This window comes from Rhinolophus ferrumequinum, chromosome X (genome assembly GCF_004115265.2).
Source record: "Rhinolophus ferrumequinum isolate MPI-CBG mRhiFer1 chromosome X, mRhiFer1_v1.p, whole genome shotgun sequence".
Classification (NCBI taxonomy): Eukaryota; Metazoa; Chordata; class Mammalia; order Chiroptera; family Rhinolophidae; genus Rhinolophus; species Rhinolophus ferrumequinum.
The window spans coordinates 53,790,259-53,817,718 of NC_046284.1; the positions used below are offsets into that span (position 1 = coordinate 53,790,259).

Sequence of the window (27,460 nt, forward strand, 5' to 3'; positions counted from 1 at the left end):
CTTGGTTAACTGTTTGCCAAGTTGGTACAAACTCATAGTGAATAATCCCTGTGATATCAAAAGAAGTTAGCAACATCATTGCAACAAGTTCGCGAACTTAATTGTCAGACCTCATAAGTGGGATACTTTTTTTTTTATAGTTTAAGAAAGTTTATTGTTATTAACATTTACTAAAGCTTTCATAAAAATATTTAGAAATATCATTTATTATGTCTGGAGATTACAGAGAAAAATCACATGGTTTTCTGTTTTAGTCATTGTTTCTTTTTTTGGTTATACATAAGGTTATTTGCTTTAATGTCACTTCATTTTTTTTTTGACTTTTTTTTTTAATTTATTGGGGTGACAATTGTTAGTAAAATTACATAGATTTCAGATGTACAATTCTGTATCACATCATCTATAAATTACATTGTGTGTTCACCACCCAAAGTCAGTTCTCCTTCCATCACCATATATTTGATCCCCCTTACCCTCATCTCCCACCCCCCAACCCCTTACCCTCTGGTAACCACTAAACTATTGTCTGTCTTGTCTATGAGGTTTTTTGTTTGTCTGTTTGTTTGTTTGTTTTTCCTTAGACGTTTATCATTTATATCCCTCACACTGTGGACCACCCTCCCCCCATCCACTATCTCTCTGACATCGCACCGAGCCATCCCATTTCCACTTTTTCTGTCTTGCTTTGGCGACCTAACAGTACATCTTGGCTATCTTTCCATGTCAGCATGTATAGTCACGGCATTGTTTTGATGACTGCGTACCATATGCCGTATGAAGGCATTAAAATCACTCATTTAATCTTTTCTATGTCAATTGACATGTAGGTTGTTTCTACTTTTTGGCAATTACTTACAATGCTGGTAGCAAGATCCTTTATCATGGTGTCAGTCCCCTGTGAGTTTGTGTGGCAACATTGCTGGAAGACCTATGAGGGTATTTGGAATCCAATAGCTATATACCCAAGTAGCAAAATAGTGGGCATTGCAGAAGACTTTTTTTGGTTCTTTTGTATCTCCTTCTGAAGAAACTGCCTTAGAAACCTGTGGCTGCCATGGCCTAGGGACCCTGGATTGTATTCATAAGGAGAAGGATCCTCATTGTTGTGAAGCTGTTGTTGAGGGTAATTTTAGAATCTCCTCAGCAAGAGGTCCCCACAACTCCTGAGAAGCCCAGCTTGACCTGTTGGGTCTCCCTGTGTTTCAGATCAGTGCTGAGTCCCCGACTGGCTTGCTATCACACAAAGGCGAGTTGGTGGTTTCATTGAAATACATCCCAGCCTCCAAACTCCCTGTTGGAGGTGACCGGAAAAAGAGTGAGTTTTTTGGGGGGCCCCTGGATTTAGCCCTTATCTTCTGCACAGGATCTTTGTGAGGTGGTGCTGGCTAGTGGGTAGCACTGTTGGAGAGACCAGATTGAGACGAGCCTGGGATCATCTTGTAGGGAAGTATCCTTTGCTTACTAAGTAAGCCTTTTTTGCATTTTTCAACCAGAAGGGAATGCTGTAGGGTTGGCATTCCATTATTTTAAGCCATTAAACATGACTTGGTCTTGGTCCAGCTGTGGCAGGCTACTAAGAGGGCAGGATAGAATAGAAACTTTGGGGCTGAGAAAAAGTGGTTGGATAGGGTGGCGAAGTATGAGGGACAGGAAGTTGAAGGCTGAGGAAAAGTAAATCAACGTGCCAGGCACTGTGGTAGAGACTCTGGGTAGGTAGATGAATAAGAGATGACATTTACCCTCCCTTGAGGAGCTTCATTTAGCAAGAAAGACAGTCGTATGCTAAACGAACACAGATACAGGAGTGATGAATTATGTCTGATTACATTTGGGAGAGCATTGAAGAGGAAGTAATGATAAACTGGACTTAAGACTTTACCAGGCAAAAAAGGGAGAGGATGGTGTGAGAAAAGCATTTCCAGGAGAGGTGATAGCATGAGCAAAGGTTTTAAAAAAACATGATAAATGTGGGATGTATGTGAGTGTGAGGGAGTGGACTTATTTTGGTGGGGCTGGAGTTATGGTATGTAGATGTGAGAGTGGGACTGGAATTGTTCATGAGGCTGGAGCCTTACTGAAGAGGGCCTTGAATGTAATGGTAAGGAGTTGAACTTGATCCATTGGCAATGGGAAGCCAATGTTCTTAAAAAGATACCTGCAGCAAGGTCAAACTATAGGATGTGGGGAATCAGTGACATCCCCAAGGAGGTTGTACAGAATGACTAGAGAAGAGAGGCAAGGATAGAGCTGTAGGGAACAGCAATGATATAAAGAATGAAAAGAGGAAGAAAAGCAGTGAGCTAGAGTATTATCAGGAGAGAGCTTGACGAAGGGAGCGAGGGTTGTCAACAATACTGACATACTACTGAAAGGTCAGGCCCACTGAGGGACATGGCTCATGGGTGGTAGATTACATTCTCAGTGGATTAGATGAAGCAGAAACCAAATTTCACTAGAAACTAGGCTGAGAAGTAGAGGTGTTGAGTGTGGACTCTTTTTTGGAGGGTAATTCATGGTGAAAGAAAGGAGAGACATGGAAAATAGCTTGAAAATGAGATAAGAATGAAGGGAGATTTTGTTTTTAAAAGATTTTTTTAAAAGAAGAGATGAGATTAGCATATATTTAGACTGAGAGGATGGCACCAGTGGAGAACAGATATTAAAAATGAGAGGTGGGGGTTGAAACGGATGATGTCCGATGTGAAGTGAGGGTGAGATCAAGAACACAAGTGGAGGGGTCCTTCTCTTTTTCTTATTCATTCAACAATATTAGACAACTTGATTTCTCTAAGCCTCAATTTTCTCATCTATAAAACGAGGACGATAATAGTATATGTCTCATAGGATTGTTTAGAGAATTAAATGCTTAACGTAGAATCGGGCACATAGCTAGTTTTCAATAAGCATTTATTGCTGTTGTTATTAATTTAGCACCTATTGCTTACTGTCAGGCACTGTGCTAGGTACTGAGAATCCAAGTCAGGTGTGGTCCAGTTCTTATTGAGCTTGCTGCCTTCAGGAGCAAGGAAAGGAAGTACCTCGAGAGAAATCTGGAGGTGTAGGGGCTCACTTGCTATGGCTGACATCCCTTACAGGTAAAGGTGGGGAAGGGGGAGAGCTCCAAGTGTGGATCAAAGAAGCCAGGAACCTGACGGCTGCCAAATCAGGAGGGACCTCAGACAGCTTTGTCAAGGGGTGAGTCCCTGGACCAGCACCAAACTAACCAGTTTCAGGGCAAGAGAGCTAAGAGACAAACCCAATTTAACCTTTCTCTGTGGATATTATCCTTGTGTGTCCTACCACCTCCAGCAACCAACTTTGTTTCTGCAACTGGATAATGGCAAAACCTCCACTACCATGTTTACACTGGTCTGAGCTCAGTTTGTACTGGGCTGTGGTGCTCATTGCCGAAGAGGAGGGTGGTGGACAGATCGGTCTGACTTTTCCTTTATTATAGACTTATGCTCTTGATTGATCTTGATTAAAAATCTGTCCCCTGATTGTCAAGATTTGGGAACTCATAACTTTGTTCCCCGCAATATTTAAGCAATGCCAGCTTTCCCCAAATTACAGATCATCCCACCGACTTAAGTTCTCTAACAAATCATGTTCAGCTGTGTCTATCGTTACTACCATTGGTTTTATTTAAAGAGGACCTTGCCCAATAGAAATGGAACCAAAGACCTAAAACCCCTTTTTGGTGGAGTAGAAATAACAGCTCACTAATGACATTATGTTAATTTGCTCTCCAGGTTGAATGAATTGTATCAGGTGAATGATGTAGTAGAGGTAGCAGGAAATCTGCTTCAGCAGATTCAAGGGCAGGAGTGTGTGTACTAGGATCCGAGTGTTGACTCACTTTCCTGGGGTAGGCCTGTGGCAGGGGAAAGGGGAATTTAGATAGACACTTCCAGCTTTGCGTGCGTTGCTGATTGCTCCCCGCCCTCTGCCAGATACCTCCTTCCCATGAGGAACAAGGCCAATAAGCGTAAAACTCCTGTGATGAAGAAGACCCTGAATCCCCACTACAACCACACATTTGTCTACAATGGAGTGAGGCTGGAAGATCTACAACACATGTGCCTGGAACTGACTGTGTGGGACCGGGAGCCCCTGGCCAGCAATGACTTCCTGGGAGGGGTCAGGCTGGGGGTTGGCACTGGTGAGAGCCTCTCCCCTTTCCTCACTGTCTTTCTTAAAAGCCTCTTGTATTTGACTCCTAATATACCCACGCCCTTCCCTACAGAGCATCTCTATGACAGGAGTTGTCTTCTTTTCTTTGAGTTAACATTCCACCAATATTTACTGAGCGCCTACTATGTACAGGCCTAGAGGAAGACTGAGCTCATGCACTGTTATGTGTACAGATAAATGTGACCCTGGTTGCCAGGAACACCATCATCCTTCCACCAAAACAATCTGAAAACTTACTTATATCTGTACCTACCATTTCCATCTTCCACCCTGATACAAAGAAAGAAGGGCCCTTTCTGGCAAAGGCCAATCTCTTTCCAATTGTCCTCACCTTCTCAATGACCTCACTTTTGGCATCTTCTGTCTCTCTCTGCCTCCCTACTGGAGGTGAAAACACATATGCTCTGGTATTCCAGATCTTAAGAAACAGAAAGAAACCTTCCCTTGACCTCACATCTCCCCTCGAATTTCTTAGAAAGAATTGTCTCCACTTCCTCACCTTTCCTTTAGTCCTCAATCCACTGTGATCTGGCTTCTGTCCCACCACTCCACTGAGCAATTGCTCATGCCAAATTTTTGTTTTCATCTTACAGAATTTTCAGTGCTATTTAATGTAGCTGATTGCTTCCTTTTTCTTGAAATACTTAGCTTTCATTGCTACTACACTCTTGATTCCCTTTCAACTCACTGCTCACCTCAATTTTCTTGATGGGTTTCTCATTCTATACCCAAACTCTGAATGTTGGTGCTTTTCAAGGCATCCTTTTCTTTTCTCTCTCTAGTCTTTCCATTCCTGTGGCCTTAAATAATACTTGTATATTTTAATAACTCCCACAAGGCATTTAACACAAAGCATCTAGGATGATGCTTTTACCAATGTAAGCCAGTTCGTGTCAGTCCCCTGCTTAAAACCCTTCAGTGGCTTCCTGTTGTGCTTAGAAAACAATCCAAAGTTCTCACCGTGCCTCCAGGCCCCATCTGATTTAGACCGTCTCTGTTCCTTTATGATCCACCCTGTATCACTCTCCTGCTTGCTCACTGTGCTCCAACCACAGTGACTTTCTTTCTCCTCTCCAAATATAGCAAGCTTATTCCCACTTCATAACCTCGGCAATTAGTGTTCCTCCTGTCTGGAAAGGCCGGCTCCTTGCCATCCTTCAGATCTTGACTTAAAAGTCTCCTTCTCAGAGAGGCCCTCAGACCACTCCATCTAAAGGATCTAGGCCCTCCAAATCACCTTGTTTATTAACTTCATGACATTTACCCCACTATCTGAAATACTCTTGTTGATTTACTTGTATATTTTCTGTCTTCCCTGTTCAAATGGAAGCTACCTGTGGGCATACATTTTCTGTTTTGTTTACCACTGTATCCCCAGAGCCTAGAAGAGGACTGGCACACAGTAGGCACTTAATAATGTTTGTTGAATGAATGTATGTACAAGAGAATAGGAACGAGGCTGCATACAATCCTAACTTAAGGCCCGGAGTCTACAGCTGGAGAAAACGGTGTTCAGCTTCTTCAGTTGTTTTCGTTTTTGTTTTTGTTTTTTAATCCAGTCAAGTTGACAATAACAGAAGGGCAGTAGCTCTGGCATGAGGTGTCAGACACCAGAGCTCCACATCAACCTCAGAATAAGAGGTCAATAGCTACTGTGTGCCGTTTGAAGTCCCATTTTATCAACCTGAAGTCTCTTTATAGAGCCTCAGGAGCACAGAAATAGTGCAAGATTATTGAGGAACAGTTTCCAGACTGCTGTCCCCATCAGCCCATCTTCGTAGCACACTGTCTTTTACGGGGTGGCTGCCATTGTTGTATGACCCATCTTTCCCAGTGGGCTGAGGAGTGGGGCCCCTGTTCAGCCTCCTCTGGTGTTTCTCCTCAGGAATCAGTAATGGGGAAGTGGTGGACTGGATGGACTCGACTGGGGAAGAAGTGAGCCTGTGGCAGAAGATGCGACAGTACCCAGGGTCTTGGGCGGAAGGGACTCTGCAGCTTCGTTCCTCGATGGCCAAGCAAAAGCTGGGCTTATGAGTACCTGCCCTTCTCTGCAGGCCAAGCCCTGACCAGGGAAAATCAGAGGAAGTGAAGAAACCAAGAGCAAAGATTTATAATTTAATGTGTGTGTGTGTTATGTATGTGTGTGTGTACAAACATGTATTTCTACAGGTCTCATTGTGGTAGAGTGATGCAGACTTGTTCCCCTTTTGAAAGTGGGCTCAAAAATTAGGATCTCTTCAAAATGTTTTTATTTGTGCATAATCTAGTATACTTTCAGAGTCCTTTGTTTCTTATATCTTTCCGAGGCTTAATTAACTTATAAAATCTTCTAAAACAATGTTTTATCTCCCGCCTTACTATCCATGTTCCTACTCCCCCGGGAAGCCATGGCTACCTCTGGCATTAGTACCAATCTATGTTTCAAGGTATTCCTGGTCTGAGGCCAAGGCTCTGGGAAGCAGGGTTGGGTTACTAATGAGGAGAAGACGAGAGAGAGGTGAGTAGGCCCTCTCCTTCTCTAATGTGTGCTTTTAACTCATTTTCTGCCTTGATGCATTAAAGGAACTTGGATTGTAACTTCTCTTGTTTTTAAGCACTTTCTACCTTGCTTGAGTCTAATGGTTTTCTTTGAAATGTTAATAAAATTCTTCAGTTCCTTCTGGTTTTAGAAACCTTCACTAGACCTTATAATGGAGCTGCTTTAGAAAAGCACTTTAATTAAATCATGGCCTTTTGATGGAGTCATGGACATGCCCAGCAAGTGCTTCTTGGTGATCCCATAGGACCAGAGTGACTGAGGGTGAAGTGTCTTCCAGTCTGTGTTGAATTCTTTGCATTTAAACTGATACAACAGTTGTTGGAGAACTCCTCATTTCTCTAATGAAAGGCAAGACATCTTCACTCTCATCATGTACCACATCTTTCTTAGCATTTGTGTCCGCGATATGTTACCACACAGACTATGGTCTCTATACCATGATGCCAGCCAGAATAGCCAAGTACTGTCTAAACTGGTCCAGTGTTTCTCCAGGTCGGGTACTGTTAGTGCTCCAAGAGAATGTGTTCAGAGAATCTCCCAGTTACTCTGACTTCCTTCTTGAAGTGAGTTCAGTTCTTATTTCTTCTATTGTTTCCTAAACTTGACCTACATGTAACATGGGCGCAGTGTCTTGAGACCTTTCTAAGTAAGGGTCTGGTGATCTAAGGTTCATTTTCTGAAACTCACTGTTCCAAAATGACCTTTTTATTCCTCCAAGTCTATCTACACAAAGTCGTTTGTGAAAGGAGTCTCTATGAGAGAAGAAATCCCTGTCAGTCCATTTGGCTCCTAGCTGACTCTCCTAGGAGGCCACTGGATTGAGGGCAGCTGGATGGTTTCTGTTGTATGTATGAATTGAATGGAGGAGTGTTTTTAAAAGGTTTATTTGGTGTGGATTGATATTGTAATGGAAGGCATAACTTGGGATCCTGGGCTGTAACTTGATCCTTTGTTCTCCATCCCCTGAAATGTGTGTGTTCTTCAATAAAGTGTTTTCATTAGTCAAGTGTTTGCATTTGTTAGTTCTATAGGTGCTTTTGTCTCTGATGTCTGATTTACTGTTGTTGCTTTTCATGTGACTTGAAAGATAAGAACAAAAGTGACAAATGTCCTTCCCTACCCATCCTGTGCTGATTCAAAGAAAATTTCCATGTCCCACGTTGCTGCCTGATACCTCCGCTGAGCTCTCATCCTTTGTGTTTGGTATCTAGGGAAAGAACTGAGACGCCATCTTAAAAGTGGCACTACTTTTCTTTCCCTCTGTCAAGTACCAATGGAACTCCTCCTTTAGCTTTGTGCCCCCACCCCACCCCCCATTGAATATCTTGGGGAGGGGGCAGAGAGGGGCACAGAGAATAGAAACAGAGGTATGTAAAGGGTTGGGGTTGGGCTAGCTCCTTTGGGTCTGGCTGGGCCTGATTCTGCTGCTGTCTTCTTCCCCTAATTTAGGAGTGAATATTTCTTCAATCATAATCCAAAGAAGGTTACAGTAAAACTTGACCTAAAGAACGTAAGATTGACTTGCCTTGACTACTCATTAAAATAAAACAAAACCAAAGCTTTTCAATTTTTTTTAAGCTAGAGGAGCATTTAGATGTGAAAGTCAGGCCCAGGTCGGAACTCTGTTCAGGAGGCACTGGCCCTCCTTATGTTATCATTGGGCCTTTGACCTGCTCACATGGCTGGTTTGCCACTTGGCGTGTTAGTGATAAAGACAAGGAAGGACATTCATCTTGCCTGACGTGTAATCTTTGCCTTTGGAACCGCAGACACTCTGACTGGAGACTTCCCACATTAACTCATTGTATTTTGCCTTCTGCCCATAACTTGCCTCCTGCCTTTCACAGCTCTTATATTTCCCTGGAGGGAAGAGGGAGAAAGGGACCTTTTTGCTCTAAGTTTGATAATTTCCTCCACGTCCCATTCCACTCAGCAACTGCCTAACTTTTGATTTTGCATTTTAAAAAATAGATTTCCACTACTCCTCCCCATCCCACCCCCATGGAAGCAGCTTCTCTCTGACTCACTACTATTCCCGTATGTTCTGGGCTCATGATTTATGTCCCATTGCTCTGCTGTGGAGAGTGAGTTTTCTTGGGTTGAGAGCCTTCCATTTCCCTCTTTCCTCCTGGGCCTATTCTGAGTCTTGTGTCTGAGTAGCATTATGTATAGAAGGTGAAACCTTTTTCCTTGCTTGGAGCTGTCAACTGTCTTTAAATGAGAAGTAGAAAAAGAAGTAGAGGCATATAGCATAATGTTTAAGAACATCGACTCTGGAGCCAGACTGCTGGTGTTTAAATCCCGACTCTGCCACTTACTAGTTGTCTGATCTTAGGCAACTTGCCTAACCTCTCTGTGCTGCAGTTCCCTCAACTGAAAAATGGGACTAATAATAGTGCCTGCCTTATATGGTTCTTGTGAAGATTTCAGAGTCAGTAGATAGAATGTTTAGAATGGCACCTGGCATACAGTGAGTGCTCGAGCATTATTAGCTCTGCCTCTCCACTCAGCCTGCTTTTCTTTCAAACACTGCTGCACCACTGAGTGCAGCTGAAGCCAGAGCATGAGTCTGAGTGTGGCCCCACTTCCCAAGAGCCCGGCCTCAAATTTACTTTCAGGCCTGGCTCTTAAGGCTAGACTTAGCACTGCCGTAGCTTCCATTTGCTCTGTGCTCACCTCTTAAAAGTGATTTTCTGATGAAGTTAATACATGAGGCTGAATCTGTCTGTTTTCCTTCTCCACTATTTAGTTTTACAGAGGCTTGCAGTGGTGCTTTCAAGGTTTTCTAAATCACGAGCAGGGAACTCCCCTGAGGAAGGGACAGCATGAGCTACCTTTTGCTATGGAACTGGAGCCTCAATAAGAGGAGATTGTTGCCCATGAGCCATCTGGAGGGGCCAGGAAAAAGCATTCTGCTCTGGCCTCATTTTTCTTCCCAAGCTCTCTCCCATTGCAGCATTTTCCTAATTTTTAGGTGAAGCAATGGTTAACATAACATTTGTAGCTCAAAGTCCTAACAGGGGAAATGACAAGTCCAAGAATATGGTGTTTTTTGTTTTTTGTTTTTAATTTTGAAATCTTGTTGGCTTTATTAAGCAATTCATTAATTGTAGAAAATGAAAAGTTTTTATAAGCAAAAGGATGTGGCAGGGGAGTTACTGCAAAAGAAAGGATTGCTTTTAGAACAAAGGGCATTGCAGGGATTTTATCATGCAGATTACTTCACTAGTATTGATCAGGAAATTTCAGACTGATTGGTTTAAAATCCCACTCCCGGGAGAGGCTGCAACTGCAATTAGTTTAGTTATTAAGTTTTGGTTTGGTGACATGGCTTGAGAAAAGTGACTCCATTTTGGCCTGTTTCTTTTTTTTTTTTAACTGTGGGTTTCCACATGATAAACATCAAATGATAGATGACTTTTCTGCCACCCCAGGGCCAGTGACCTTAATGCAGATGAGGCAGAGAACTTCCCAGAAGATAAGTACTAGTTCTCCTTAAGGGAAGTCCATGGCTGCCATTGGTCTCAGTAGGCTTCAGATCTATAATGGGTCCCCTCATTTCTTGTTTTTGAAAGAGGTACATGTGTATTAGAGTCACAACACCTCCAATGCTAGTTAACCTATGAGGAAAATCCAGCTACATTTGTTGAAATGTCCTGGTTGTCTGTTGTGATGGTGCTGCCCTCTGTTGTCACCTCACGGTAGAGGAACCCTTTAAAACACAACCAGTTAGTGAATGAACTTCGGATTTACTTATCTGGAAGACTTTGGAGAGCTGAGCAGAGGCCCAGATTAGGGAAGAAAGACCTTCTGCCGCCCCAACATGCTGCCCAGGGCGTGTTCTCAGTCCCTATCTAGTTTCTGGTGCTCCTCCAGTGCTACCTAAAGCAGAGACTTGCTTAGGGAAACTATCACAGAGCCCTAAAAAGGTGCCCGGAAATGTCCTGGGATTGGGGAACCTCACCCACCTCAGAGTCCCATTCCTAGAACTGTGGGAAACCATTTTCTCCTTTGATTAGGTCCCAGTTTCAGCCAACTAGGGGAGCTTTTCCCTTGACCTCAACCATGCCCTGGCTCAAGTTCACTCGCATACGTCCCTTTGCTCCTGGCGCTGGGTTAGCTCCTGGTTGCTCAGTAGGTAGTCATCAATGAATGTGAAGATTTCCTCGGGGGTGACAGGTTCCATGTAGCGTTCCCGGTCTATTCCCTGCTTGTCAATCAACACCATGTTGAAGTAGGAGCGAGTGAGGCGCTGGAATTGCCTAGAGAGAAGGGCCAAGGGAGGTGTGAGACCTTGTTTGGGCTCCATCCCACCAGGTTCTACTACCCTCTGAGCTTTCACAGCTCCACTGATAGACTGATTCCTTCCCAACCCGATCCCTTGTCATCCCCTCCACTACCTAGCTCAAGCCCCTTTGTTTTTCTCTGCTCAGACCCTAGTCTTGCTACCCTTATGTGCCTGGCTCTGCTAAGCTGTCCTTTGCTCACCCCAGATGGAGCAGCTGCTTTATTACCAGGCTGTGCTTCCTTCACAGAACCCTGTAAGTGAGGCTATCACATATAGCTATGTGGGCTGCATGGAATAAGTAGAGGGAGCACCAGTCACATGCACTGCGATGTGACTGGTGTTTTCCAGAGATGGGCTGAGCATAACCTGCACAACCATCCATGGCAGCCCTCAAGTTGATCAGTATCACCTGGTCAACTCTTCTATCTGCAGTGTCCTTCGTGTTTGTTTCCCGGGTCTCTCTCCTACCTGGTACTGAATCTTTTCTGTCCCCACTGAGACTGGGCCCTAGAGGCATATATTGTTTTTAGAAAATAGAGCTGTGATGGCTTTATTGGTTCTGAGTATATCTGGAGGCATTGGAAATGTGATAATGGATAGATAATGAAAAAAATCAAGTTTTGCCACCTGTCACCTATAGTCAGCTCTTCCCCCAGGGGCAGATGGGTGCAATTCAGGTTTCAGTGCCTACAGATGCCTTTTGCTTCTTTGAGACAAGGCGAAGAGAGGCATGAGGCAACAGGATCAGGGGTTTATCTGAGTCATGTTTGGGTCTGTGTGTCAGCTCTGGCTGTGCTTCAGAGTCACCTGAGGTACACTGTCCCAAGGTGTCTTGGGGTGGGGCCTGGCCATCTGTATTTGAAGTCACCCAATTTGATTCTGATGTCTTGCCACTCTCTCGTCTTACCTAATGCATCCAAAGAGTTCAAACACAAGGAATGCCCCAAGAGTACTGTCGCTGATTCTCCCACAACCCTCCTGTTGCCAGTGTTCTGCCTAGGGTTTCTTCCCACCCCTTCCTGTGGCCCCCCAGCCTGGACCTGAGCTCCTCGATGATGTTGGCTGACAGCTGCTGCTCCTGGATGCGCCCCACCTCGTGAGGTGGCTGCCCCACCAGCTCAATGATGGTCACATGCCGCAGGTCCAGTCCACAGATAGATTGCTGGGAGGGGAGAGACGATTTTATGGAACAGGCTCTCTCAGACTCAAACCTAAGGCTACTCAACCGATTCCTTCTGGGACCAAGTTGAGGCAGTCTGGGAAAGGATAGGTTTCTCCCCCAACCATCACACGATGGGTCTACAACCTCTCCCTTCTGTCATTCCTGAAGTACCTGCCCTAACAGTGTTGCCTTTATTCTAATGAAGTGTACAAAACTGCTTACACCATGTGAGGTAGAAAAGAGTAATGTCATTGATGAATTGCAGGAACATAATCTCTCCTTGCTTAGTTTTACATAGGTTTTTAAACTATGTGGGTTCTTTTTTTAAAAAAATTGAGATACTAACTGACATATAACATTAATTTCAAGTGTACAACATAATGATTTGGTATTTGTATATATTGTGAAATGGTCACTACAATAAGTCCAGTTAATATCCATCACCATGCCTAGTTACAATTTTTTTTCTTGTGATGAGAACTATTAAGATCTACTATCTTAGCAACTTTCAAATATATGATACAGTATTATTAACTATAGTTACCATGCTGTACATTACATACCTAGGATTTATTTATGTCACAACTGGAAGCTACATAGATTCTTAATTGATAGCTATTGTTATATGATACTAATGGCTATTGTTTACTGAACAGGCATACCTAATGCCTTGCAGGCATAATCTAATTTAATCCTTACAGCACCCCTAACAAGGTAGGTGATATCCTTTTTACACTGTAGAGGAAAAAATAACTTGCCCACATTTGCGTGACAATGAGATACTGAGCCGAGATTTAAATTTAGTGCTGCCACAACCTACCCAAGTGTGTGCTCCTTACCACTAAGGCTACATGGCCGGGGCCTTCTCTCAGTTGGTGCTCTTTTCATTACCTTTTGTTGCCTTCCTCCCTCTAGGCAGGGCACCTTGTAACCCTCCCCTGGCTCTCTGTCCTACCTTGTCCTTCAGGGTCACCTCTTAACCAGTCACCTGGGGTGAGGTTTAAAGCCACAGTGAACACTCCACCCCTTGTCTGAGCTGCAGGCTATTCCTTTAGTCCTGATCTTCAGAGTCACTAGCCTCACTGGCTCATTCCTGTTCTTGTTCTTGCTTCCTGTTCAAACTGAGGTATTGCCTTTGTCTGCCTTTTTTGGATCTCTGGAGGAACTAGGTCATTTTTGGTCTAGATACCCAGGGTCATCTTTTCGATAAAGCTGCTTCCATCAGGGGCTCTGAGTATTAACTTGGCAACTTGTAAGATTCAACCTTTAGAAACCCCCTAAATAGTTTCTTCTTTTACCTGGGTATACAGCCCCTTTTGCAGCTCGTCAGAGCTGGTTCTCTTAGTCATGTCTTCATACCCTGAGTTCTTTTCAAGAACCTAGTCTATTCTTTTTATAAGTCCCAATAATCATACTTACTCTGTCTCATCCACTTCTCCCACAAGTGGCTTTGGCTAGGCATCTCATATGTTAAAAATCATCATGCAACAACTCCCTCATTTTACTTTGAAATAATACAACACTTTTCCTTCTCTTCTGCTACTATTAGGGTTAATTAAGAGTGTGGATCCTGGAGTCAGACTGCTGGGTTCAATCCTGGCTCAGCCACTTATTAGCTAGTGACTTTGGGCAAATCTTTAACCTCTCTATGCCTCAATTTCCCCACCTTTAAAATGAGGATAGTAATAGTACCTACTTCTTAAGGGCTGTTGTGAAAATTAAATGACTATGTGTAAAGCACAGGCTTATACAGCTGTACCTGTATAACACTTACCATCTAAGTGTTTGTTTGAGCTATTATTCCTTGAGAACATAAAGATAATTTATTCCCAACATTTACATTTCATCATACCTGTCTTACAAGTCTTTCTAGAGTGCTCTGGCACACTCCGTTCCCATCCTTCACCAAGCCCCCTGCAAGCCATACCCACCATTCCAGTGGCCTTGCTGCCTTTTTAGTAAAAACAGCAGTTTTTTAAATGTGCTAAATTTGTCTGCAGTAAAACTGATCAAATGCCCTCCACAAAAATTTTGAGGAAGTAGGGTTTATGCTGCAGAAAGAGCAACTCTTTTATTTAGAAGAGGTAAGGGAGTCACAGGGTGGGGTTAGAGGCTATGTAAAGGAGCTAAGTCCTATTTAGGGCAGTGGGTCTCACCTGTATCATAGAGATCTGCATTTTATAATATCGGTTGGAGGGATCAGGAGCTGAGATGATGAGGAGGCGCCGTTTCTCATAGAACTGATCCAGAAGGCCAGCAGCCGAGTTAACATTGACATTAATCCTCATTGCTAGGGCAGAAGCAGATGGCCAGTGAGGGTATGGACTTCTCTTTCATCCCAGCATGGGTAACAACATCTTGAAGAGTTCTCGTCGTTCAGGTTAACTCTTTTTGGTTGTTTCTCCCTTTCCTTGGGGAAAATCCTGAAATAACACTTGGAGGTTTTAAGCCCTTCATCTTGGAGTATTCTGAGGGAGATCATTGGTCCTTAAACACACCTCAGAACCCCCTCCCCCTTTCCCACATCATACACACTGCTATTGGACCCCTGTGCCATACACATTGGGAGGTCCTCCAAAGTAGCCCTGATCAATATGTCCACTTTCTCTGGTTTCACTCACGAGCACAGACGGGTGCTGATCCTGACCACTGGCGGCTGGACTGACAGACCCGGGAGGGAGTCCCTTGGCGCTCGTAACCTCCATCACAGTGGTATTCACAGGTGGCACCATAATTGTCCCCTGCTGAGGTGCAGGTGAGGTAGCCATGCTGTGGTGGTTTCAGAGTTGGGCAGCGTCTTACTGTCAGGGAGGAGTTCAAGTTAGGGTCCATGGTATCTCTTTTAGGGAAAAACAAGGCTAAGAGGGTGCCCACGCTGTGTTTTCCAGATCAGGAGATCTAGGGTGATCAGAATGAATGACTTCTTTGTGTTTCCAATGGCCAGGGATAGAGCCAGAATTTCCCTTTCTTAAGGGATTAAATTTGAAATTGTAGACAAAGGCATTCATAAAATCTGGAAGTACAGGTGAGTATATATATATATATTGTCATCAAAAGGCTTTATTAATCTGCAAAATAAATATTACTGTTTTTGTTTTCAGACTTTGTGGACTCCCTGCATAAAGATGACTGCCTTACAAAATTACTTTTAATAACAAAAAATAAATTTGAGGATACTTAAATATCCATCAGTGGGAGAAGCGTTAAGCAAATTTTAATATATTCTTAGAAGTAGATTATTATGCTGTCATTAAAACCATTTCTGAAAAATTTTTAAAGAACATGGGAAAATTACTTGTGTCATAATGAAAAGTTAAAAAGGGTAATCTAAGATTAGATATACAGTATGATCTCAACTATATATATTTTTAAAGTATGTGAAGATAAAAAAAATGGAAAAAAATACCAAAAGATTAATAATTGCCTCTGGATGATAGGATAATAGATTTTTTTCCTTTGTGTATTTATTTACTTCCCAACTGTTCAGAAATGAGTGTGAACTCTTTTTATAATGAAAAAAGTGAAACAAAACAATACAACACAAAACAAAGAAGAAGAATCAGGCAGACAACACCACCAATTTCAGCAGAGGCGAATGAAGACTGATTAGATTTGATAATCAGAAGGCCAAGAAAAGAAATAGATACAGAGTATCTTGGTGAATTTTATCTAGATTTAGGAGAATGAGAAAATCTTGTTGGGGAGTCTGAGTTTCTGAAACGTGTATGCACATGTCATGCAGGCTTCCTGAATGACCCTGGTTCGTGAACTTGTTTTGCCCTCTCCTAATCTAAATGAGGTGTCGGTTTCAGGCATACAGAGGAGAGGGTCATCATCTAGAGGGTGGGCATCTAGAGGGTCAGGGCAGAGCAGGAATAGTGAGCAATGTGGAAAAGGAAGACTTCTTTCTGACCTTGTACTTTCACAATGAACTTGCAGCTGGCCCGGTTGTAGGCTCGGTCATAGGCAGTGTAACGAATCACATGCTCTCCTTCGGGAAAGTGAGAGCCAGGCTCAGGGCCCCGAAGTGTCACCCTGCATGGGACAGAGTGAAAGAACCACCGAGGAAAGAGACCCTTAGGATCTGGGTCTGGGGCACATCATCACTACAGCCTCAGCCTTTTCAGTTCAGTGTTGGCAGCCTGAGAGCCTGGGAAAAGCTGTTGTGAGGTATAAGGGGCATCTGTTACTCACCTAGTGATAGTACCATCAGCAGAATCTTTCACTAAGGGTGGGTCCCAGTACACTCGAGCAGTCAGTTTCTCCGGCTCTGCCATCTTCTCACGTGAGTGTGGACAGCGGATCTTGGGGGGATCTATGTCTGCCAAGGTCAGAAATCAGGTGCTGGCTTGTGGGCCCCCTGTCTTCCCTGGAGGGAACCCATAGAAGCAATACCACACCACTGGGTAGGTAAAAGATGCAGTCTCTGTTCAAGATGCTCAGTGAAACTGGGGAAGGAAGCCCAGCTGCAGAGGAAGCTATCACTTCATTAAGCATGTGCCCAGAGTGCCACCCTCATAGCAGGCAGGAATGCCTTCTGTGGTGAGAATTCCACTTCCTTTGTGGACCTCATACCAGGGCGGCTGTTTGCAGCAGGACAACTGGGAGCAAGCAGCATTTACCTACACATACAGGCTCGCCTCCACTCCATCGCCCATCTTCCATGCAGATTCTGCTGCGGTCACCTTCCAGGTGGTAGCCACTGGAACAACTGTAGTCACAGCGGGAGTCAAGAAGCACCCCATTTGTGCAAGTGTGAGTGCCACTCGTGATGAATGGCAATGCGTGGCATCTCATCTCTAAGAGAGAACCAAGTGGCAAGCTCAGTGGCCTGTGGGGCTATCTGGAGGTGATGCCTGGGCATCTAGCACAGGGAGAACCATATCAGACCAGCAGAAAATATAGAAAACTGTACCCAAAACTGCCCGTACATTTTTCTGCCTAATTACCTCTTTTTTCTAATTGCCTTGTTATTTTTATATTATAAGATACAGTAGTGCTGGGGGGCGGGGGTGTTTCTCAAAGAAGTAAATTACTTGTCCAAATACATGGATTTAAGAATCACGCCTGACTTTGGATCCCAGCTCCACTTCTTACTAGCTCTCTGACTTGAGCAAGTTACCTCGTTTCTCTGAGTCTCAGTGTTTTTACCACTAAAATGTGGCTACTTCATAGACTGTTGTGCAGATTAAAAAAGACAATACATATCAAATTCTGGGCTCATTTAGGGCCTGAGCTGCTGTTAGTTTTCATCTCTTGTTCCTCAAATGCTAGATAGCCTTGAGCAAATTCAAAGCTCTTTTTTGAGTATAATTTTGGTGTTACCATAAGCACACCTCAGCTGAGGCTCACTTACAGGTGGAAGTAGGCTGGCCCCTCTGTCCGGGATAGAGTACAAATCAGGCCAGTGCTTGGAGGGCCAGCTTTGGTGGTATTTGATTAAAGAGGAATCCATGTACTTTAGACAGCACCTGTGCCATAAGCGGAGACTGCTACCATGAGTTGATTGTGAGCCTGTGCTTGTCAATGTCTAGTTTAAGATACCTGATACTTGCGAGAAGTGGGTGAGCCATACATTCCTTTAGGTTGTCTAAGTTCTAACCCTGTATAAGTTCCATTATTGGAGCTTCAAATATAGATTCTATAAGCTATGTTCATTTTGTTTCTTGGTTAAACTAGACTAGAAGATTATTGCCTTTTACGTTTTCCAGTATCCTTTATGCAAAAATGACCTCCTTGAAATCAGGGCCAAGAAAAAAAGTTTGTCTTCTCAGGCGAATTTGTTTTCTTAGTATTATTTGACAGTGAAAATGATACATCCAAAGTGTTTACCCTTTTGTCTCTTATGAGGAAGGGCAAAGCTAGATTCAGTGTTCAAATATAGTAATTAACTCATTCTAGGCACCTGGAAATATGTTCGTCTCCCTTCTTTTGACTGGTTTTATGTTCATGTTCATTTATAGACATATTATTTAATTTTGTAAGGCCAATTCACATTCATTTTGGAAACAATGGGGTCTAAGTCCCATTACATTAATTACAGTCCTAAAACATTAATTAATTACAGTCACCTAGAGGGGTGCGCTGGCTTCCTTCTTTCTGGCTATCAAGCTTCTTCTCTCCTCCACAGCACTCTCTCTGACCAACCCAGTTTCTCTCTGGATGCTCAGCACCCTGGGTCTGGTCACACTGCATTCACATACACATACTTGCGTTTCTATCCTGTTAGTATACAAGATGCCTTGGGGTAACTGAGGAATTGAGTAAGCTCCTGAAGCGACCAATACTTGGCCCTGCACACATGGGTGTCCTACAAATGGCATTCAGCGATAGACATATGGACAGACAAAGCTCAGCTGCTAAAAAAGTAGGCTGTAGGGCTTGAAGAAGAGATACGGATGTGGGAGCTGATGTGTATTAGCATCCTCACATTCTAGCCTAAGGATTCTTCTTGACTTTCCAAAGAAAACGAAGAATAGCAGATGTCTCATGTCCTCACTGCCAAGGCCTTCTAAGGCCTTAGGCCAGGAAGTATAGCAGTTTATCACAAGTGGGAAAGAATCTGAGTCCACACATTCTCGAGAGCTCCAGAGGAAGGCCCATGTCCACATCAGGCCCCAGGCCCAAGCCTCACGTGCACTCTAGGGCCCCCTGAGCTAGCAGGGCTGGCTGCTACTTAAATGGTCCTATTACTTGGGCAATAACCTCAGGGAGAGAGAATGAGCTAGAATGTTAAGATGGGGAAAGGCCCTGTTGGGTGCCTATGGAAAAACTCAATTTGCATAGAAACACCTCCAGGCCTATACTCTCAGTGGATGGCTAGCTAGTTGGCTTCTCTTGCATATACATGTCAGCATCTGCACACACCACTTACGCCTGCAGTAGGCAGTTCCAGACCAACGGCGGCTTGGCAGGCATTGCACCGACCTTCGTCCAATCAGTCGAAAGCCCCGGTCACAGGAGAGCTCACAGCGAGTGCCCAGGCTGCTGTGATAATTCCCTCCCCTTGGTGAGTAGCATGTGGCTTCTCCATCCTGGATATTTAATGTGTAACACCATCGGGGGACTGTAGAAATAGAAGAAAAGTAAGCTAAAAGTATAGTAATCAAGATCATGTGGTATTGGCAAAAGGACATATAGATCAAAGAAAGGAGAGCTCAGAAATAGATCCATACAAATATGCTGAAATGATTTTTGACAAAGGGGCAAAAGCAAGTCAATGGAGGAAAAATAGCATTTCAAGCAAATGGTGCTGGAGCAATTGAACTTCCATGGGCAAAAACACACACACACACACAATAAACAAAACAAAACAAAACCTCGACCTAAGTCTCACACCTTATACAGATATTAATTCAAAATGGATCATGGATTTAAATGTAAAAATAAAATTACAAAACTTCTAGGAAAAAAAACATAGAACATCTCTGGAATCTAGAGCTAAGAGGTCTTAGACATGACACAAAAAGCACAATTCATAAAAGAAAAATAATCAATAAATTGAACCTTGTCAAAATTAAAAACTTTTGTTCTGGGAAAAGCACTGTTAATAGATGAAAGACAAACTACCAACTGTGAGAAAATATTTGCAAACCACATATCCAACAAAGGACTAGTATGTAGTACATATAAAGAACTCTCAACACCTAACAGTAAAAAGGCAAACAGTCCAGTTAGCACATGGACAAAACACATTAACAGACATGTCACTGAAGAGGATATACAGTTGGCAAATAAGCACCTGCAAAGATGTTCAGCATCATTAGTTACCAGAGAAATTCAAATTAAAACCACAGGATACAAATATACACCCATTAGGATGTCTAAACTTTAAAACAAACAAAACACAATACCAAGTGTTGGTGAGTGTGGAGAGAAACTGGAGCTCTTATGGATAGCTGGGGGAAATGCAAAATGATTTGGAAATGCTTTGGAAAATATTTTGGTAGCTTCTTATAGAAGTGAATACAGTAGTACCTTGGTTTTCAAATGTCTCCCTTGACGAACATTTTGGTTTATGAACGCCGTAAACCCAGAAGTAAATGCTTCGGTTTTTGAACACCCCTTGGAAGTCGAACATATCACACGGCTTCCGCTGAGTGCAAGATCCTGAGGCCTAGCTGTCGGCTGTTTTCGAACGTTTCAGAACTCGAACGGTCTTCCAGAGCGGATTACGTTTGAAAACCGAGGTACCGCTGTATACACTTGCCATACAACTCTGCAATCCCACTTTAGGTTTTTACCCAAGTGAAATGAAAACCTGTGTTCATACAAAATCCCATATACAAATGTTTAAGGTGCCACTATTTATAATTGCCAGAGCTGTAAACAACTGAAATGTACTTCCGTGGGTGAGTGGTTAAACTAACTGTGGTTTATCCATGCACAAGAAGGAAGTGCTCATATGTGCAACAATATATGTATCTCCAATGCAGTTTGTGAAGTGAAACTAGCCAGACTCAAAAGGCTGCATATTGTAGGACTCTTACTTATACGACATTCTGGATAAGGCAAAAATATAAGGACAGATCAGTGGTTGCCAGAGATCAGGGGTAGAGGATGGGGTTAACCTTAAAGCAACAGTCCTGGGCAAGTTCTTGAGGTTATGGAACTGTTTGGTACTGTAGTAGTGGTTACCTGACTATGCATTTGCCAAAACTCATAGAACTGTATGCCAAAAAGAGTGAATTTCACGGTAGGCAAATTTAAAAGAATTTTTAAAAAATAACAGAGATGGAAGCTAGAGAGAGGAAGGGAATGCAATATCAAAGAAGATTGCTTAGGAGTGAAAGTCCAATCCTAGTTCAGTACTAAGCACAAAAGGTAATAGGGCCATTAAATCATAAAAGCGTCATAAAGTTGCCCCATTGGCTACACAATATAAACTACTCTTCAGTGGGTTCAGATTTTAAAGGAATACATATAAACAGGCAGAGGGCCACCTGCTAAGGATGCATACACAGGATGACACAGATCTCTTAACCTGGGGTCTGGAAGGCTAAAACCCTAGATAAGCTTATTGGATTCCCAAATCCTAAGGGACAACAAAGAGGGTGCTTTGAAAAAAGCACATCAGGAGTTAAAGGAAGAAAGGAAGGCTAGAGTCTCTGCTTGTAAGGCATCAGGAGAATGAAGATAGATGATAGTGAGGAATCTATCCTTCAAGTAACAACACACTTGTGGCTTCCAGTGTTAGTTTTGAGCCTTTGGCTGTGACACATGGCTGCCATCTGGAGATACCGTCTGCAAATTACATAAAGTCTCTTAAGCACTACAGTTGCAGAGCTGTTGATTATATGGTTACAACACATATCACAAAGACTTCATATGGGAGGCTGGGACCTCAAAAATCACCCCTGTCCTATTTCTCTCCCGCATTCTGTCAGAGGAGATACACATCACATTGGAATGGATAGAATAAGTGAGCCTAGTAAAGAGAAATATAGATCTCAGGATAAATGCTGAGACAACAAGAGAGGACCTAGCTACTGTAAATAAGTTTAAATTTGCTGGCCCAGAGGAATCCTGGTATAAAGAAAACATGTTGGGAGGCTGAAAAAGAGTGAAAACACTATCTCAATTTTCTTTCCCACCCCCAGATTTATTTAGGTATAATTGACAAACAAAACTATATATTTAAGGTATACAGTGTGATGTTTTAATACTGGGGGTGCCAAAGAAAATATATACACATGATTTTTCAGGATGCTTGTAATATAAGCCCTACCCCTAAAATAAGCCCCAGTTAAGATCATCAGCCAGGCCTGACACATTTAATACATTCGTTGCAACACACGACAAATGTATTGAATTATAAAATAATAATATTAATATATAATTAAATATAAATAAATAATATTATTGACAATAATACTTAAAATAAATGATAATATAAATCATAATTAAGTATTTGTAAATACCCAAGCGGGTGCCTTTGGATGAGAGGTCAACGCCTATATAAACAGATGAACTCCAGACTTATTGCTGAATGACCAATCGGAGTACAGACACAACGCACGAATAATGTGCACACTTGATAATGAATGGACATGGTTGTGTCTAATATGAATCTTCATAATTCAATACATCGTGTGTTCTAACGGACGTACTAATGAACTTGTGTGAAATAAAGAAACGTTTTCTGAATTTTGGTGCCTGCAATTTTTCGTCACTTTTGTGTGGACCATCATTCTTAACTGTCATCATTTTTGTTGCCACTCCTGTCTCTTAAGTCTTCAATTAACACTTGATTTAATGGTACATTTAAAGAGAATAATATTTTGACCCCCAGACAAGATGAGTGCAAAAAGAAAGAGCTCTTCCGTCCAGTACAAGAAAGGAATCGTGGAGGACTCCCAGGGCAAGAATCTTATGGCTTTCTGCAAAGAGAAGAAGTTGGATCTCTGAATGGTCCGAAAATGGTGAGCAGGGTACGATAACCTCAGTCAACAGGTGGACGAGGGAAATGCTAAGAAGCGCAAGTGTGGATCAGGTCAGCAACCATTATTTCCTGAGCTGGAAGACATCATCTGCGAATGAATTGCTGACAGGAGAGCAAAAGCTTTGGTTGTGCACAGGGCTGATATTCAAGCATTTGCCCTTGCAATGGCACCACAGTTAGAAATATCCCCAGAAGAATTCAAAGCATCACAACACTGGCTGTGTGGCTTCCTTCAGTGATATGAACTGGCTAAGATCCACAACACTGTTCAAGCTGGAAGGTACCGAAGTGATTAAATGTGCACTTGCATTCAAGTCCTTTGTTGCCGGCATTGACTTTTCTAAATACCAACTCTCCAACATGATTGCTATGGATGAAACTGCAGCGCTTATGGGCCAAGGATCTCAAACGACAATTGATCAGAGGGGTGCCTCGTCAATCTACATTCCCTCCACTGGTTACGAAAGTGCACGTGTTACCTGTATTTTGGCAATTCGTCTGGATGGAAAGAAAGCCCTACCTCTAATCATCACTAAGGGCAAGAAAGATAAGGTTGAACATGTTTCAGGCATTTATGTTCTTGAAACCAAAAAAGCCTGGTGCACACAAGCAGTTATAAGGAAGTGGGTCAATTTAATGCTGCCACTTGTTTTGCGAGGTGGCCAAAGAGGTCTGCTGGTCTGCGATTCAGCCAGTACTCACCACGCAAAAGACATTAAGAACTTCCTTGCAGAGAGAAGAATAGGTCAAATAATGATTCCCGCAGGAATGACTGCCTATCTCTAGACTTGATATTGCGATAAACAAGCCATTCAAGGACCATTTGCGCACAGAAATCAATGACTACACTGAAAATAGAATGGAGAGAAATCATGGAAACTTTGTGAAGCCTAGCCTGCAAGAGGTAGTGACTTGGGTGAAGAATTCATGGGATAAAATCACTGACAGCTGTGTTGCCAATGCACTATGAGCAGGCTACGTGGACAAGATGTGCTCATTTAAAGAGAGCTCAATTGCTGGACATGAGAGATTGGGGCCAATGGTTCCACAGGAAATGGAATTGCCAGAAATTCAAGCCAGAATTCGGGGTTTGGAGAGTTATGACGATGTTCCAGAAGAAGATGACATGGCTGTTTTTGAATAAATGTAGATTTTTGTACATGAATAAATGAATAAATGTAGATTGTTGTACATGAAAAAAATAAGACATCTCCTGAAAATAAGCCCTAATGCATCTTTTGGAGCAAAAATTAATATAAGACCCGGTCTTATTTTGGGGGAAATACGGTGTATATATAAATGATTGCCACAAACAAGTTAATGAACACATCCATCACCTACATAAGTTACCTTTGTTTGTAGTTAGAACACTTAACAATTTACTCTTAGCAAATTTCAAGTATACAGTACAGTATTATTAACTATAGTCACCATGCTGTACAATAGATCCCCAGAAGGAAGAAGGCAGCCTCTGGGAACTATGAGTATAGCCTGGCGAGATTGACAGCACTGATAGCATAGTGTTCTAGAATATTTAAATACAGGCTTATAAGCACTTAGAGAAGTGCTGATCTCCACAAGTCCTCAAGAACGAACAAGTCATTCAAGACTGACTTCATTTCTTTCTTGGGTACAGTCACCAGACTGGTAGAACAGGGGAAATGGTGGGTACACCATGCGGAAATAAATAAGGCATATGAAAATGCCTTCATGCAATGCAGAAATGCAGGAGAAATGACAGTACAGTTATGGAGATTCATAACTGGTTGAACAACTGTACCCAAAGCATGCTGGTGGGAAACTGAAACTAAGAATGTGGCTAACCACTTCATGGTAAAAATTTCTGGCAGGAAATGTATTCATCATTACTGAGTAGCTATTGTGTGCTAAGCACCAGGTTTTATATTTTCATTTTCATATCCATCATCTGTAGTTCTCCCAACAGCTCTGTGAGGTAGGAGGCATTTATCCCTATTTTGCAGATGAGGAAGTAACTTACCCAGGGTCCCTCAGCAAGTAACGGGCAGAGCTGGGATTTGAATCCAAGCTTTGTCTGGCTCTAAAACCCATATTTTTTTCTAATCACAATATCTGCCGCTGCAGAATGTTAGGCTGCTATTTTGGCATATACATTTACATTTTTCAATAGGTAATATAGCCACATGGTTCAAAATTCAAAAAATAGAAAAAGTTACACAGTAAAGTCGCCCTCCAACCCCTGTTTCCACACCTACTGTCACTTAGTCCACCCATAAAAAACAAAACACTGTTAATAGTTTCTTTATGTACATAAAGCAAATTGCTATAGATTCTATTTTTCCCTTCTTTTAATACATACAGTAGCATATTTTGCCCACTGTTCCCACCAATGTTTTTTTTAAATAAACAATGCATTTTAGAGATCTTATATCACTACAAACACGGAATTTGTTTAAATGAAATAACATTTATAAAATACATAGCACAGTGACTGGCACATAATAGGTGTTTGCTCATGATCAAAGAGCTGGAAGGTGGAAGAGCTGGGACTTGAGCTCAGGCCAATGGCCTGTGCTCTGTGCAGCTATTCACCTGTCTCTTTTCAAGGATTATAAAGAAAATGAAATGCTGACAACAGGGTTGAAAGGGCCTTCTCTGTGGTTATCTTCAGATAACCCAGGCAGAGTTACCAGCTTGCCCAAGGCTGAAGCAATTTTCAGGGAAAGCGGCAGCCCAGAGGGCCAATGGCAGACCTCAGAGAAGGATTTCTGACTCCAAACTAGGAGTCAGAATAAAGGAATGAAAGAAAGTTCAAGATTAATGAAAGTGGCACCGAACTACACCAGTAGTTTGCTCTAAAATAATGATCTGGTTTTCACTGGTTAACTCTTCTTTTTTAAAATCTCTTTTTTAAAATAAAAACAATGGGTTATATTTTAAAAAGATTTTTATTAAAATATAGCTAACATACAACATTATATTAGTTTCAGGGGTACACCATAGTTATTCAGCATTTATACACCTAAAGAAGTGATTACCATAAGTCCAGGAACCATCTGAGAGCATACCATGCTATCACAATATTATTGACTATATTAGAGAGGAATGAGCAAGGCTTTGGAGTTAGACAGACCTGGATTTAAATTTCTGCTCTACCACCTCTGAGCTCTGTGACTCTAAATTTAACTTCCCTGAGCTTAGTTTCCTGATCTGTAAAATGGGAAAAATAAATCAGTTTCATAGGGCTGTTATGAGAATCAAATGAAACTGTGTATGTAAACTTTATCCAGCCCTGGGAATGATATTCCCTAAATCACTATCTGGGTTTGAGCCACTGGCTTATCCTGCTTCAAGCAATAGCACACTGCTGCCTTCTGAAGACACCATCCCCAAATTATCATCCCCAAAGAAAGTCTCTTGGGCACCACGACAGCTGTAGAGCTGGGATTATGAGGTCCCAAAGATTTTACAAGGGAGGCTGGGATCTCAGGTTGTATTTTCCTGGCCACCCACCTCCTACATTGATAACCTCATTCAATTAGTTTTATGCCCTGAGACTAAGTCCCAAAGAGAGCCAGGAGACACTTGACCTCAAGGACACAGGCTTCCACGTAGCTTATATTTTTCTAAAGGGCTTTATACAGATTTAAAAATAATCAATGAGGCAGGTTTACATCAATCATAGGATTGCTAGACCTCTTGAAAGTGCCTTCTGCATCTTTTACTTTTTCCTATCTACTTCTCCCATTTACAGTGTCCTACAATCTGACTTCTGCTCCCAGGATGCCAACTCGCTAGTAAACATTTTTTGAGCATCTACTTTTACATAGCTCTGAGGGGGTGTCGTATGTGGCTCTTTTTGTTAAATAGGTAACTATTTTGTTGAGAGTAATAAAAAATAAACCAAAGAGGCAGTACATAATGAATGCCAAGTGAGTGGTCCAGAAAATAAACATTTATTTCAGAAGAGATACATAGTAGGTACTCAACAAATATTCATTGAATAAGTGAATACAAGAATGAATGGGAAGGTGCAAGATGTTGGAATATGTAAACACTATACCTGCAGCCTCCCAGGATCACATTAAAATTACAACTAAATTATAGAACAATCAACCTCAAGAATCATCTGAAGACTAGATGAACAGAACCCCTATAACTAAGGACATAAAGAAGAGGCCACATTGAGACTGGTAGGAGGGGCAGAGAAATGAAACTGGCTGACCCCAAACCCACAGATAGTGGTTGAACACTTGGAAGGACACGTCAGTGGCAGAGTTACCCCCTGAAGAGGGAGGGGTCCCAGGCCCACACTGGTCTCCCCAGCCCAGGGGTCCTATGCCAGGCACAGGAGTCCTGACAATATCTGGCAGTGAAAATCAGCAAGGACTTTGTTCGTCCATCCCAGTGAGGAGGAAGATAACTCGAGACCCAGATGTCCTCTTAAAGGACCCACACACAGTCTCACTCACTTGCAAATACTCACCTCGGCTCCAGTGGAGTGATGGCAACTTGACGGGTGCCAGAGAATTATGGAGAAAGACTGAGTTGTGTGGCTTCAGAGCAAGCACTGGAGGGACAGCCGCCATTGTCCTTGTGTGGAGACCATCTCATGTGTAGCCAACAGGAGGGCACCATCTTTCCTATGTTGAACCCTCTCCCAAAGGGCCAAATCTGAGACTGCACTAATATTGCAAAATCCGTGCATGTGCACCACTTTGGTAAAGTCCCGGGTCCCTGCCACACCCAGCTAGTGCTGCACTGATGGAAGCACTCTTGGCTCCTGGGCAGATGGCCCCAACCTCCAAGCGGTGGAAGTGTTTTACAGAGCAGAGAGCTCTCAGCAGCCTGGGGAAC

At 42.6% G+C, this 27,460-nt stretch overlaps 2 protein-coding genes across 5 annotated transcripts in view; one reads left to right on the forward strand and one right to left on the reverse strand.

Moving 5' to 3' along the window:
* Positions 1–7,739, forward strand: part of SYTL4 (synaptotagmin like 4) — a 71,511-nt gene extending 63,772 nt beyond the window's left edge. For 2 of the 3 annotated variants that reach the window (XM_033108539.1, XM_033108548.1), the window contains exons 14-17: positions 1,207–1,315; positions 3,096–3,195; positions 3,954–4,162; positions 6,080–7,739. In XM_033108539.1, the coding sequence (XP_032964430.1) occupies positions 1,207–1,315; positions 3,096–3,195; positions 3,954–4,162; positions 6,080–6,228 (567 nt within the window). In that variant the 3' untranslated portion in view covers positions 6,229–7,739. The remainder of the gene's footprint in view (positions 1–1,206; positions 1,316–3,095; positions 3,196–3,953; positions 4,163–6,079) is intronic. The other variant, XM_033108557.1, reaches the window with a different exon arrangement.
* A 2,002-nt stretch (positions 7,740–9,741) lies between these two features.
* The window catches only part of SRPX2 (sushi repeat containing protein X-linked 2), a 33,392-nt gene continuing 15,673 nt past the window's right edge, over positions 9,742–27,460 (reverse strand). For both annotated transcript variants that reach the window (XM_033108573.1, XM_033108583.1), the window contains exons 4-11: positions 19,058–19,249; positions 16,806–16,982; positions 16,378–16,504; positions 16,097–16,218; positions 14,805–14,984; positions 14,340–14,473; positions 12,062–12,183; positions 9,742–10,995 (exon numbers count right to left, since the gene is read on the reverse strand). In XM_033108573.1, coding sequence (XP_032964464.1) covers positions 10,815–10,995; positions 12,062–12,183; positions 14,340–14,473; positions 14,805–14,984; positions 16,097–16,218; positions 16,378–16,504; positions 16,806–16,982; positions 19,058–19,249 — 1,235 coding nt within the window. In that variant the 3' untranslated portion in view covers positions 9,742–10,814. The remainder of the gene's footprint in view (positions 10,996–12,061; positions 12,184–14,339; positions 14,474–14,804; positions 14,985–16,096; positions 16,219–16,377; positions 16,505–16,805; positions 16,983–19,057; positions 19,250–27,460) is intronic.